The sequence below is a fragment of the Chionomys nivalis genome, chromosome 1, assembly GCF_950005125.1.
Source record: "Chionomys nivalis chromosome 1, mChiNiv1.1, whole genome shotgun sequence".
Lineage (NCBI taxonomy): Eukaryota > Metazoa > Chordata > Mammalia > Rodentia > Cricetidae > Chionomys > Chionomys nivalis.
The window spans coordinates 60,576,816-60,591,070 of NC_080086.1; the positions used below are offsets into that span (position 1 = coordinate 60,576,816).

The 14,255-nt window shown below is 52.7% G+C and overlaps 1 protein-coding gene across 1 annotated transcript in view; it reads right to left on the reverse strand.

The window, feature by feature from the left end:
- Positions 1–1,939: 1,939 nt before the first annotated feature.
- Aldh1l1 (aldehyde dehydrogenase 1 family member L1) overlaps positions 1,940–14,255 on the reverse strand; it is a 47,759-nt gene continuing 35,443 nt past the window's right edge. The window contains exons 17-23 of the mRNA XM_057767896.1: positions 12,240–12,333; positions 10,835–10,934; positions 9,334–9,432; positions 6,806–6,971; positions 4,464–4,569; positions 2,754–2,953; positions 1,940–2,209 (exon numbers count right to left, since the gene is read on the reverse strand). Coding sequence (XP_057623879.1) covers positions 2,154–2,209; positions 2,754–2,953; positions 4,464–4,569; positions 6,806–6,971; positions 9,334–9,432; positions 10,835–10,934; positions 12,240–12,333 — 821 coding nt within the window. The 3' untranslated portion in view covers positions 1,940–2,153. The remainder of the gene's footprint in view (positions 2,210–2,753; positions 2,954–4,463; positions 4,570–6,805; positions 6,972–9,333; positions 9,433–10,834; positions 10,935–12,239; positions 12,334–14,255) is intronic.

Genomic DNA, 14,255 nt, shown 5'->3' on the forward strand with positions numbered 1-14,255 from the left:
AGGCCCAGTGAGCTCCATCATGGGACAGCACCATGCAGCACCCTCTGGTGGATGTGTGAGGGACAGGTGGCTGTGCCCTACCCAGACCCCAGAGCCTACCTTGACTTCCTCACCTATCCTACCACACACAAGATTGCTGGTTGGCCAGAGACTCTCAGACCACCCAGATGTAAGGAAAGTAGGGTTCAGGGACAGGAGGGAGGTGGTGGTTGGAAATGACGGGGTGGTATTTAGTGTTGCTAAACGACACCCTTAAAAATGGGCACAGTGGTAAGTCCTTATTGCACTTAGAAATGAACAGTGGAAGCACGCCTTTCCCTTCGGTGGGCATCAGGAAGCAAGGACGGACATACTCAAAGCAGGGGCCCTGCTGGGGAAACATTCCAGAAGGACTCCCCAACACACACACACACACACACACACACACACACACACACACCAGAACAAGCCTAGTGGAGGGAGCCACATTCGTTTCATACCTGTAAGAAGACCTCTGAGAGGCTACAGCATCAGCATAGTGAGCCCTGGGCACAGCCCATCTCACCCGTTACATGGGGTAGAGTACCCACACACGGGGTATGGATTTCCCATTAGGAACTGGTGTCCCATAGCTGTGGTCTGAGAATTAAGGCCCTGGGACCAATTCCAGGAGACTCAGGACCTGGGTTTCTGACAGTGAGTCACTGCATAGCAATGGCTTCAAGGGTCTCATGATCTGGGAAGGGAAAAGCAGTGTCATAGCAGCTGCAGGACCTGAGCAAGCTAGCGTCTCTGCCTCAGTGGTCTAGTCATTCCTTCTTCCCTGGACCACAGCATGCACAATACAGATGTGTGGGGAGGACTTAGAGGCCTGCATGGCATCCAGCACTCACCAGTCTATTGTGGTTACCATTGCCTCTACCACAATTGCTCACACATGCTGTCAGAAAACCTACCTCCTATGTCACTTTGAGTCTGGGATAAGCTGAGAACTGTGCTGATTATCTTAGAGAACACACGGCCAGTGACTGTGCCGCTGTGAGCCACTGTTACTTCACTCCAGCAGCGATGCAGGGGGGTTTCCACAGCTCCACCCGAAATCCAGGTGTGATGTGCTTCCACCACATCACTTACGGCATGGTAGGTGACAGGAACTCCTAAACCCATCTTCTGGGACCTATATCAGATATGCGGCTTCTCACTGATCAGGGGTCATTATGAGACTTGCGCTGTGCTTAAGGGATGGGCAGGGATGTGGAGCAAGGCCAGGACACCACATAGGCCTGGTTGAACTTTCCCAAACCAGCACAGGTCACTAGGTCACTCCCTGCCTGGTCGGGGGATCTGATGAAGATCGGAGAAACCTTTAAAAATGTTTGGACCCAGAAAGACAGAGCCAGAGAGAGGTGACAGTGGTTGGCATGTCAAGAAGAGTGAGCATATTGGAGAAACCAAGGCAACGGCAAGTCTGTGGTGTGTGGGACCCCCAGGATGAGGGTGTGGGGAAAAGGGCCTCGGGTGGGCACACAGGTGGCAGAAGGCTTGTGGGGCCTGTGCTCCCGGCTGAGGTGGGGTGGTGTAAGATGATGAGAAACACAGATGGTAGAAGACAAGGGTGCTGCCCAGGTCTTAGATGCCAAACAGGGTGAAGCTCCCACCGCAGGCTCCAGTTCACTGAGTGGCTGGTGAGGACTGGGGTTCTTGCAGAGGAGAACGGGCTGCTTCATGGCCCAGGGCTTACCTCCGCCGCCCCCCCGCCCCACCCCACCCCCGCCAAGTCCCCCTTCTCAGCTCTTGCCTTTGGAGGCGGGTGCTGACACACGCATTTCCTTCTGTGTACCCGCTAAGGTTCAGTCTCTGCAGGCCAAGTGATGCTATATGCCCCAGACTCAGGGTGATTTCTGGGACCATCTGGAGCACCCACAGACAGAGCCGTGACACAAAGTGAAAGCGACCCCTGCTCACATCTTTATTCATCCTGGCCATGACTGCTCACTCCACTTGGAGCCACTTCGGATTGCTCCGAGGGTGTCCTGTCACCCAGCGGTGCAGGGTGATAGCTCCAGAGACGCAAGGGGGTGGTGCTGTGACAGAAGGGTTCTCAGCCACCAGACAGGGGCCAGGGTCCCTGAGGGGAGGCCAGCAGGATACAGAAGCACCATGGTGACCTGGCTTCAGTACTCAAAAGTCACAGTCTTGACCCGCAGGTACTCGTTCAGGGCTGCCTCTCCTGCGAGAAAACACACATCGCTGGGAAAGCTACCGTGTTCCTTTCAGGGGATCTCTGAGATGAGCACACCTGCGGGCAGCCTCGCTCTCTCCACAGATGAGAAACCAAGGCCCCAGGGAAGCCACATACCCAACCCAGGTCGTCCTGTAGTAAGCTATGGGTTTGGACTCCAGTGCAGGTAGGGGAATGCAGAACCAATCTGGGGCAGCCATTCTAGTACCCTTCCTGCCTCCCTACCACATTGTAATGGTAACACAGGTAGGATGGGTGCCCTGCTGGCTGGCTACCAGCAGCCAAGAAGTTGTCTTCCTGCCCACCCTGTGACTGGAATCTCCTGTATATATTCTTTCTACTTCTGCCTGCTGTCTCAACAATGACATTGGCCCCTAAAGGTCCCCCCTCCCAGCAAGAACTGAGCAGCTACCAGCTATCTTGTCCAACGAGACACCCCAGCACTGGGGACAGAACCTGGCACTTGGTGGCCTTTGGCGGGTGTTTGCTGAGTGAATACATAAAAGTAGCCCCAGTGACAGGGTTTAGTTACCCAGATCTTTGCCAAATCCAGACTGTTTGAATCCTCCGAAGGGCGCGGCCACATCTGTCTTGTTGTAGGTGTTGACAAACACAGTGCCCGCCTGGAGTTTGTCACTGACATACAGGGCCTTGTTGATATCCCGGGTGAAGACACCAGAGGCCAGGCCAAACTCTGTGGCATTGGCCCGAGACAGCACAGCATCCACGTCCCTGTGGGGGAAGTGCAAGAACTCCCTGAGGGATGCTCCAAGCACCCATTTTTGGACTGGGGACAAGGGAAAATCAGAATCTGCTTCCCCAAAGTGTCTAAGACCATGCTCCTCGGCCAGGAGATCCCCAAATGAAAAACCTGTGATGAGATTGCAGAAGGGGGCAGCAGAGAGAAAGACGAGGAGGGTCGGGGGCGTAGTTAAATATTTCACAGAGCAGATCTGGGCAGGGGGCCTCGTGCAGGAAGGGAGCCCAGAGAGGCAGCTTTAGGCAGAGGTAGACTGAGCATTCAGCAGACATCAGACCTCAGAGCTGAGGTCGCGTCTGCCTGGCAGAGACTGTGAAATCTGTCTACTGCAGTCAGCATCAGCTGGTGATGGTAGTCACATCGTGACAACTAGTTGGAAAAGGTGAAGACAAAACTGTCATTTTGCCTGAAAAATGAGTGAGGAAAAGGTGTGGCTGGTCAAATGCGTCCACAGAGCTGTAGTTCCTCCACAGGAGCGGACCCTTGCTTCTCTTTAACCTGGTGGTCCGGATGGCTCCTGGGCCGGGGTGTGTTCTGAGGCTAGCTCCGGAGGAGCTTTGCTGCCTCCAGCTGGCTTCCATGGGACCTGGGCTCCAGGCCAGGGACCTGAAGCTGCCATGGAGGGATAGCCCAAGCCCAGGTGAGCTTCCTTTGTACCAGGCAAGTCCAGATGTAGCACAGAGCTGAGACAGGCTCACTCCATCCAACCAACCTGAAGCATGGGCTCATTCATGATTAAGACCCAATGCCACAGTTGACCCAGGCCATTTGGACAGGACCAGGTTAGTTCTTAGCAGGACACTATAAGAACAAGACCCGGGCAGGCTGTAAGTAATACCAGAAATGGAGGACGAACACAGGGAAGCAGGGACATGCAAGGAAATCGCCTTTTATTCATCTAGGCCTGGAGGCCATCCTGGCCCAGGAGAGGGAGGGCAAAGGGAGCCCCATGTTTTTCAAGAGGCCTATGTAGGTAGCCCAGGCACTATGTATAGGCTCTTCACTAACTTGGTTTCCTTCTTATGGACCATCTCTGACAGTTGATGTCAAAACTCCAGACACAGAGAAAAAGCCCTGAGATGCTGTAGGATAATGCTTTTGTACACTGTAAAGATTTATTAAACCCATACTGGTTTAATAAAATGCTGATTGCCCAATATCCAGGCAGGAACTATGGGTGGGGCAACCAGACTAAGAGAATTTTGGGAAGAGGAAATAAGAGACATAGTTGTCACCCAGATGCAGAGGAAGCAAGATGAGAATGTCTCACTGAGAGAAGATACCAAGCCACATGGCTAAACATAGACAAGAATTATGGGTTAATTTAAGTTGTAAGAGGTAGTTAATGGTAAGCCTGAGCTAATAGACCAAGCAGTTTATAATTAATATAAGCCCCTATGTATTTCTTTGGGACTGAATGGCTGTAGGACCAGGAGGGACAGAAACTTCCATCTACACTGAAAGGTGTGGTGAATCACATACCCGTCAGCAAACCGAGAGATGATCATGATGGGCCCGAAGGACTCCTCTTTAGCAATGTACATGTGGTCCTCCACGTTGGTGAAGACGGTTGGCTGAAAGAAGAAGCCTGTAGGGGAGACAGTGGCCTGAGGCATGTAGGAGGTGCAGGTCCCTGACTGTCTCCTCCCTATTCTAGCCAGGGCCTGGCTCACACAACACTCTTTTCACTATAGACCCAGGCGCCTCATCTTCTGCCTTTCAGGTAGAATTGGCCAAGAAGAGTCAGCCCTGATCTGTCCTATTCTTGATTGGGTTCTAAAAAATTCTCCACCTTACTGTTCAGAGAAAAGAAGCGCTGCCCTCATATTCCCAGGGGGTGTACTAGCCCCACTGGATCCCTCTCTCTGCTCTGTGAACAGTGCTTACCCCAAACTTTGCAGCCCACCCCCCGCTAGGGCTTGCCATGCTGTCCCCAGCCTTAGGGAACTCCCACATTGGTGATACAGGGAAGTTTGCTTCACATGAGCTAAATGATGAGTTGTTCTCTGGTTGGGACACTGGGGAGCTGTTTGCCAAGCTGAGGAGCAGCAAATGCAGATAGCAGAAGATGAGAAGCATCTAGAAAGAGTGCAGGAGATGGTGGGTGGGGGCAACTCACATCGTCTGCAAATGGGGCCATGGAGGCAATCGGGGAACTTTCCCCTGAAGCAGAAGGGCACTGCTGAGCATTGGAACCCAAGAACTCTCAGAGGGTGAAGAAACAGAGGGTCAATGACTCACGGGGACACTTGGCAGGATAAGCTACAGAAGGTGGCAGGGATGCAGGAGAATCAATGTATAAATGAGGTGCCAAACTTAACAGAACCAGAAGAGAATGAAAATCAAGGGGTCAGAAAGAGGGGTGTGTCCTTTCTTCCCCTCTTCAATTCAATCAGTTAACGAGAGCCTCCTCTGTGTGGAGCAGACAGCAAAGGCAGGCAGGGTGTGGAGCTGCAGTGCTGTGGGCAGGCAGCACAAGGCTCCATCCATGTGGCTTCTGCTCCCCTGGTTTGAGTGCCTAGAACTGAGTAGATTCCAGAGAAGCAAGTGTGTCGGGGTCAGACACTGCTTGTTTCAATAAGAATGGGCCCTATAGGCTCATGTATTTTAATGCTTGGTCCCCAGCTGGTGGAAGTGCTTGGGAAGGACTAGGAAGTGTGGCCTTGTTATGGAGGTGTGTATCTGGGGGCAGGCTGTAGGGTTTCAAATGCCCACACCATTCTCTGTCAGCTCTCCCTGCCTCATAGATGTTATCTCAAGATGTGAGCTCTCAGCTACTGCTCCAGTGCCATAACTGCCTGCCTGCTCCCGGCTCCCCACCATGATGGTCATGGATTCACCCCCTGAATCTGTAAGCCCCCAATAAACACTTCAATAAGTTGCCTTGGTCATGGTGTCTTCACAGCCACAGCAAAGTAACTAAGACATTCAGTGAGATGATTATTGAAGCCAAGTGCCTGGTGCCATTCAGGTACCTAATTCTGGCTGTATCAGGAGCTCTAGATGGGTGACCTAAGCCATGTGTCTATGAAGATCTGCACCATCTCAAAGATGGGCCACTCCAGGCAAAGGCTCACTTCTAGCTAAGGGCAGCTGGCCACCAGTGGTAGGACACTGTGGCATTGCCACCTGTTGCCTAGCAACTAAAGCATTCCCTGGAGGGAGGAAGGAGGCTCACAACACTCAAGCAAATGACCTGAGATACATAAGGCCCCTGCCACCCGCTCACTAAGCAGTGAAAAGGGAGACGAGATGGCAGTGGAGCTGCCTCCAAGTTGTTCCAGGATGCAGCTTTTGGGAGTCGACACCAGGCTCTGTGCCTTTGAGCCATTCATGCTCCTGTGAGTGACCCCAATAAACTCACTGGCTCACTAAGCTAGACATGGACAGGGCCATCTCTTTCGGTGGCCACTGGTTCCCTATCTGGGGTGAGTGGGCATTAGTTCATGTCTTCCCAGAAGTTACACAACACACAAAACAACTGCTCAGAAGAGAAACCAAAGAGTGAGAACCTTGAACTCAAGTCAGAGGAGACTGACGCCAGGCCAGAGTGATGCAATAGCAACACCCTGCACAGCGGATTACGCCAGCACTGAGGGATGTTCTGGACTCTCCCTCACCTTCCCAGTTCCAGACCTGGGTCAAGAGGGTGACCAAACAGCCAAGGCCCATTACATCCAAGATCCCAATTTGAACTGGAGGCCTGGATCCTGCCCACACTGGTACTTGGCCTTCAGCTATGTCCAGTTAGGGCTGGGTTGAAAACCAGAGGTCTAGTATTTGCTGCCTCAGTTTACCCGAGTGAGATGGAGAACTTGACTGACCTGGCCTCGGGACTTGGTTCCCACCACAGACCAGCGTGGCCCCTTCCTTCACACCACGCTGGCAATACTCCACCAGCTTCTTCAGGTGGGCCTCGTGGTTCTGCGGGCCATGGTTGGTGTCTCTGTCCAGGGGGTTGCCGATTTTCATCTTCCCCACTTCCTCCACCTGCAGAAAGTCCTCGGGTCAGGTCGTGCTCAGTGCCACAGTCAGCCCTGGGACAGCTCCCACCTCTGCCGTTTATACTGACCACAGCTCCTTGAAGAATGTGTGGAAGCCATTTCCCAGCTAAGGGGGCTTCCCCAGTCTGAGTCCAAACCTATCTACTACAGGAGTCTCAGTGACAGACAGAGGGACACTAGACAGAGAGAAGGGTCCAAGGCTCAAGTCTACCTACCGCTGCTTTCATTTTCCTCTGCTTCAACAAATCCTTTGGGAGTGGCCCCCTCTGGGAAGCCTTTCCCCCGCTTCTGCCACCTTCAAAGTAAGCATAGGCTTTGGAACATAAAGATGCTACTGGGGTATCACTGCGGAGTGACAGGAAGTGACCTAATGACTCTGGAGTTTGGATGTCAGAAGGACAGAAAATGAGTTGGGGCACACAAAGATGTGTAACTCCAGTTCCAGGGGAGCCAGTGGCGTCTTCTGACCTCTGCAGACACCAAGCATGAAGTGTACATACACACATGCAGGAGAAACACACATCCACATAAAATAATCTTTTTTAAAACAATGAATCAGGATGCAGGATGAAGAAAGAAAACACAGTTGTACAGAATCAATGGCCAATCATTCACTGGTCAATCAACGGTCAATGACAGATCTGTTTGGCCTCTGGGAAGGTCGGCCCCAGTCCTTCTCTTGTGTGGACTGGCTCCCAGGCTTCTGAGCTGGAGTCTAAGGATCAGGCAAAGTTGTGTCCACCCTCATTCACTTCAGGGTTCGCCCTAGACTGGACAGACTGTGAGCCAGGTGAGCTCGGCGGCTACTGGGTGTCAGGTGTCATTTGTCGCACAGCAATGCTGCTCAGCACTTTCCTGTCCTTGTCACCTTCAACTCAGACCTATTCCTGACTATTCTGCTTGGTCCTGGTGTCCTCCCAAGGCCCATGTGTTAAAGGCTTGGTTGCCAGGCAGAGGGGACCTGTTGGGATGTGGTGGGACCTTTAGGAGATAGGACATAGCAGGAGGGATGAGGTCACTGGAGTCGTCCCCCTGAAGGCCATATGGGGACCCTGGCCCCTTCCTCTCTTCTGCTTCCCAGAGCCATGAAGTGCGTGTTTGCTCTGCAGTGCACTCTACCACGACACTGGGCCTCACCACAAGCCCGGTGCAATGGGGCCAAGTATCATGTACCCCGAAACTGTGAGCTAGAGCAAACTTTGCTTCTCCTGTCATCTGTAACACAGGCCTTTCCCCAGGAAATGTTCCAAAATGACCATGGTACCCCACCCTTTTCTCAGGGTGTCCTAGCCACAATGTATGTAAAGTGACAGACAGACTTGCCACTGCCCCCCCCTCAGCATCCCTGCACTTTTCTGTTGGGTTCCTGCCTGATCGCCGTGATCCAGGATGGGCTTACAGTTGCCACAGCGACACCATTGTCTAGACTGTGGATGGGCGGGGTCTCTGGCTAGGCCAACCGGTGCCCTTCCTGTAACTTTAGTCTAACAGTTGGAAGTTGTCCCTCTCTGGTTTTATGTTAGAGAAGTGTCTGTCTGTACCTGTCAGCCTCACAGGATGAGGCTGGTCACAATGACACCAGTTCACAGAGAACCCCCAAAGTCAAGAATTAAAGACATTCCTTGCTGGGACTGGGGCTCAGTGGCAGACCAATCATCTCACTAGCCAAGGCCCTGGGTTCCAGCACCACAAACAAACAACAAGCAAATCATACAGTCCTACAGGGCCAAGAAGACCCATTTGTTCCTGGAGCTGGCCTCAGTCTGCCCTTTGGGATTTTGTTACATTACCCAGTAACTCCAGTGGGAGCTGCTGCTTGGCACCTGTCGGGTCCCCAGAAGGTGGCAGAAGCTGCCCCCTCACCAAACGGCCAGCTTGTAGCAACCACTGCTTAACATTAGGGGCATGGGCAAAGTCTAGACTCTTGATTCTGGGCACCTGCACAGGGTACTTCCTGCTCCAGGGATGCTGCCAGGGGTCCTGAGGCCAGGTCCTTGCTCTCCTGTCCTTTGCACAGTACTTTCCTGGGCCTCCTATGACCTCACACTTAAGAGGGTAAGCCCTTGTGAATCCTGTACAGTTGGTCCTCATCCTAGGCTCTACTTTCAGAGAATGCTCCTTTTTGGTGGTTCTGAGAATGGGACCAAAGCCTGGGCAAGCACTAGAGCTAGGTACCCTCTGCCCACAGGCCCTTTGGTTATGTCAGTTTGAGCTGAAGACTCAATAGAGTTCTCCAAGGATCCTCTAGTGGGTGGTACCCAACGAGAGGAGCCCAGGCCCTCCTTACTCTGCACCACTGCATCTCTCGCAGCCTGCCCCTCCGGCTCAGACTCTAGCCTGGAACTTACCACTTTCTGCAAGAACTGGTCATGGATGGAGTCCTCCACAAAGAGCCGGCCCGCCGCAATGCAGTTCTCTCCTTTGTTGAAGAAAACGGAGCTCATGCCCTTCAGAGAAGTGCAAAAATGCCAGGTTACAGATCTCCAAGAGCTTACACCCCACTGCCCACCAGGACTGTTAACTCTTCTCAGGGAAGAGTGGGTGTGCCTGCATTCTGCCTTCCTCCCATGGGACAGGCTTGACCCACACTGGGCGCATAGGTCCTGTGCAATCCTCAGCCTGTAGAGGCAAGAGGTGGCGGTGGGAGTGAGGACACAAGGCCACATGATAAGAGGGAGCCACATAGAGACCTCATTAGCATAAGGATGCTGTTCACAAGACAAACAATGGAGAATAATATATCGGGTGAGTCTGAGCTTTCCTGGACCCCTGGTCCATGGGTAGACTCACTGGGTGGCCCAAAAGGTACCAGGTCTCCTTGGGACCCGACTGGAGAGGTACCAGACTGCGCGTTAGCAGGTTGGAGAGCAGGACGGAGAGGCACAGCCCTAGTTCTAGGGAAGAACGTGCAGGAGTGCAGGAAATCTGCTCGGACATGCTAGGAGCCAAGAAGCCGACAGCAGGAAGCCAAGGGCGGGGTGCAGAGTCCAGTCCAGCTCTTCTAGTCCGCATGATTCAGCCCAACAGTTGGCACAGGCCCCCAGTTATGTGCAGGGCTCAGAAGCAGCAGCCACACTTTGAACTGAGCCAAGATCCCGGACTGTCGGGCTCATGGGGGAGATGAATAAGGAAGCTCCTGGCCTCCCTCAGCTTCCCACTGAGCAAGACTAGACTTCCTCTCGGGACTCTGTTGGGTGTCATGAGGCTTGGTCCTGCTGCTAAGATAGTTGGAGACCTGGCTGAACAGGTCTGACTCATTTGCTCGCATGGGAGTGGAGAGTGGACCAAGGCATCAAGTGACACCAATAGCAAGAGCCACTTCCACGTTCGTGGCATTTGCCACATGCTGTCACTGTTCTGAGGCCTCATTCGGGCCAGTCTAAGAGGCCACCACAGATAGGTACTTTTCTGGCCCTGTACACACAGGTATGCCCAGGCCTGGCCTGTAGCTGCCCAGAGCATAGGTGAAAAGCTGGGCATGGTTGCACAGGGTCATTGGTCATTGGTCGTGGCTGTTAGCAGGGTCATGCCTGAGAGATCCAGGGACACTTTGCTTTTCACCCATGCCAAGACAGGCAGCCTTTTCATGTCCCCAATCTGTCCAGCTGGTTCAATGATATGACAGGACATGCTGGGAACACACTGTGGAGGGCATGCAACATCCTTGCCCATGGGTGTCTCTTGCTATGCTACCTATACTTGTGGTGACATCATGGATGGCTATACCAGGTTAGGTTAACCAGGGTAGCTGAGAGATCCCCCACTGCTATCCCTCTGCCTCTGGCCCAGGGCCTCCCACACGTCCTCCATCCTATTCCCATCCCTGCTCTATACCATGCCCAGACTCACCATCTGCACGGCCTTGTTGAGGTCACAGTCAGCAAAGATGATAAGGGGCGACTTCCCGCCCAGCTCCAGGGAAACTTTCTTCACATTACTCAGGGCGCAGCTGCAGGGAACAGAGGGTGGGGCTGGACCACGGGGCTTGTAGGTGGTGCACAAGACAAGTCCCAAGTGTGCTGGACTCCAAAGTGCAAACCAGACCCACCTTCTCCCCATCACCCACTCCCACCTCCTACCAGGGGGACATTCCTGTTCCCCTCACACCCAGGCCAGTCCTGGCCCTTCACACTCACTGATGTCCCCCTCGGCTCCACTCTGTTCCCTTCTTAGGGTCATTTTCTGATCCTCCCATGGAAACCCCCCACCTCCCTGTGTCTGCCGGCCGCTGTGTCCCACTGCAAATTTATGAATGACTCCACCCGGGAGAAGGCAGGCCTTCCACAGAGCATGCATCTGTCTGGGTCCTATGGCATCCCAGTGCCTGGCACACAACCGGTGCTCCAGGAAATGCAGACTGAGTAGACCCTAAAGAGAATCATCCCTCCGCTGGGGTAGCTGTGGCCGAAGAGGGATAGCTCAGGGTTTTAGTGACCAAGCAGAGAGATGCAGGGAACCACATGTGTCCACGGGCAAGACTCATACTTGACTGATGCCACCATCCTCAAGTAGGCACCAAGCATGACCTGGGAGAAGAGGTCATCTTGTTCTGGACCACCCAAGGATATGGGCTCCTCTGCCCCAGCACTGCCCACAGAGGACTCAGGGGAGCCTCGTGGAGACTAGCGCCCTCATGCTGAGACTCTGAATAGACAGTCAGGTATACGCACAGAAGTTACACTCATTCACCTGTCCCACAGCTCTCTATATGATGTCAAGGTCTAACACCTCGTAAGCAGGCTGTGGATACTCGCATTGGTTAGGAAACTCTAACAAAGGTTGTACACATTCAGTGTAGGCAAAATTGATTTTCTCAAATATTTCCAACCTGCAGCTCTTTGAATCCGCCATGTGGAAGCCACAGATACAGAAAGCCAATTGTAATGGATTCCATTTAATCTAACTTACCAGAAACATCGCCAGGTCAGCTTGCAATCAATATAAAAGTTATGAATAAGTACATTTTAGTGTGTTGAGTTTTTCAAACCGGTGTCTAGTTCATACTCATGCAATCTCAAATCAGGACCGCACTGTTGGGGTAGGAGGTGACATGGTACCAGAATGCCCTGAGTTGTGTGACCTCCACTAAGCAGCCCCACAGGCCTATCAAGGGCTTGTGGAAAACTCAGTATCTGTTTTAACATGACTGCTGGAGGTAGCTATGCTCACCAAAACCCAAGAAGCAGGACCCAGCTTATGGGATGCATCATCTATACCCAGACACCACGGCCTGAAAGACTTCTACCCCACCTACCTTTTCATGATGTGTTTTCCCACCTCCGTGGAACCTGTGAACCCTATTTTCCTCACATCAGGGTGATCTGAGAGCCTCTGGCCAACCAGCGAGCCTGTGGTAGAATAGATGAAGTCAAGGTCTGGGGTCTGGGCAAGGCACAGTCACCTGTTCCCCACACGTCCACCAGAGGGTGCTATATCGTGCTGTCTACATGGTGCCCCAGGATGGGGCTCACGGGGCCTTGCCCTGCTATGCACTGATACCTGTCCCTCAAATGATAATGCTAAAGTACTAACCCCCGAGTCTCTGAATGTGAGAGCCCCTGGAGGCGGGGTCTCTGAAGGAGTCATAGGATGGACCCTACCCTATGTGACTGCTGTCCTTATATGCGGAGGTAATCAGGATACAGATCTACACAGAGGGCTGATCATGCGGGGGAACAGATACAATGGCATCTTCTGGCAGGGGGAGAGGCAGCAGAGGATGCTGCCCTGCCAACTCTTGCTCTTGGACTTGCGGAGCCCAGGGCTGTAGCCACAGCTGTCTGATGAGGAAGCCCAACGCTCGGCACTTCATTATGGCAGTACCAGAAACCATGCTGTGCATGAAGTGTGGAAATCAGGGGTGACTGGAGGTCACCTAAACTTGGTGGCTTTCAATTGTTAGAGTCAACACCAGGTGTGGTCCATGGAGGAGCATCATGGACCCACCTTTAGGACGCTGCTGGCCTAGAGTCTTGCCACCTCTGCTTACACGGCAAGTTCCAGCTTGCCCCACACTACACCTCCCTCCTTCCTACCCCTCAGCCTGACCAATGGCCAAGTCCTTGATATCCCTCCTGAGGTCAAAGGGAGGGTTGCCCTCTAGATGACTTTTCTCGGGATCAATAGAAAGCCCCCCTCAAGCCCCCAGGTTCTTTCTTGACAATGGTTTCTGCTCTCATGTTCTTGCTCCTGACCCATCCCATCTTGGCCATTCTCGCAACACTGAAACATCCAGGGCTAGCTTGGCTCTAGGCTCACACTTCTCCGTTTACAGGGCTTCCTCAGCTGGTCATGGCCAGACCTCCAAAGGCCACCCTTAGACACATTACCTCCTAAATCTGCATCTCCTGCCAAACTCCCCAGAGTCTAGGCCATCTATCATCCCCAGCCTACTCAGCCTCCTGCTTGGATGGCTTAGGGCCTCTCACATTCAATGCCTTTGAAAGGTGTTTTTAATCCCCTGCTCCCTGCCCCCAATCCCAGAGCTCTACTATGGTAAATTGGCCACTCCATGCAGCAAGCATATTCAGGAGGAGAACCTGGGAGTTGCTGATCTCAATGTTAATTCCATTTTGACAGTCCTGTTAAATCACTACTGAGGGGAGAAAATGTTTGCAAAATTGTATGTGACCAAAGGACTCATGTCCAAAATATGTAAAATATCAACAAATACTACAATAGGAAAACAAATGATCCACTAAAAACCAGGCAAAAGATATGCAGAGATTCCTCCCCAGATATACAGCAAGCAAGCAAGCAAAAGAAATAACATTGCTTTTGGCAAGGTCTTGCTGTGTAGCCCAGGGTGATCTCAAACTCAAAGTAAACTTCCTGGCTCAGCCTAGCAGGTACTGAGTCTACAGTTTGTGCCACCCCACAGATTTCAGTAGCATCAGAAACCAGAGGCCAGAGGCACATGGAGTGAGAGAGAAGGTACATGGGGGACACGGGAAGGCAGGTGGGGGGCACGGGAAGGCAGGTGGGGGGCATGGGAAGGCAGGTGGGGGACACAGGGAAGATCTGTGGGGGACACGGGGAAGGCAGGTGGGGGACATGGGGAAGGCAGGTGGGGACACAGGGAAGGTCTGTGGGGGACCATACTGAATACACTGCAAAAAGCCCAATTTGTAGCCAGCAGTTTCACACCTAGCAAAGCCATCTACGTTTTTTAAAAGACAGAGGAAAAGAAGAGCATTGCCACACAAACTGAGAGGTCTGTGGTAAGCTGAAGAAATGCTGAGGATTAGAATCAGCATCTGACAGTGGTTTG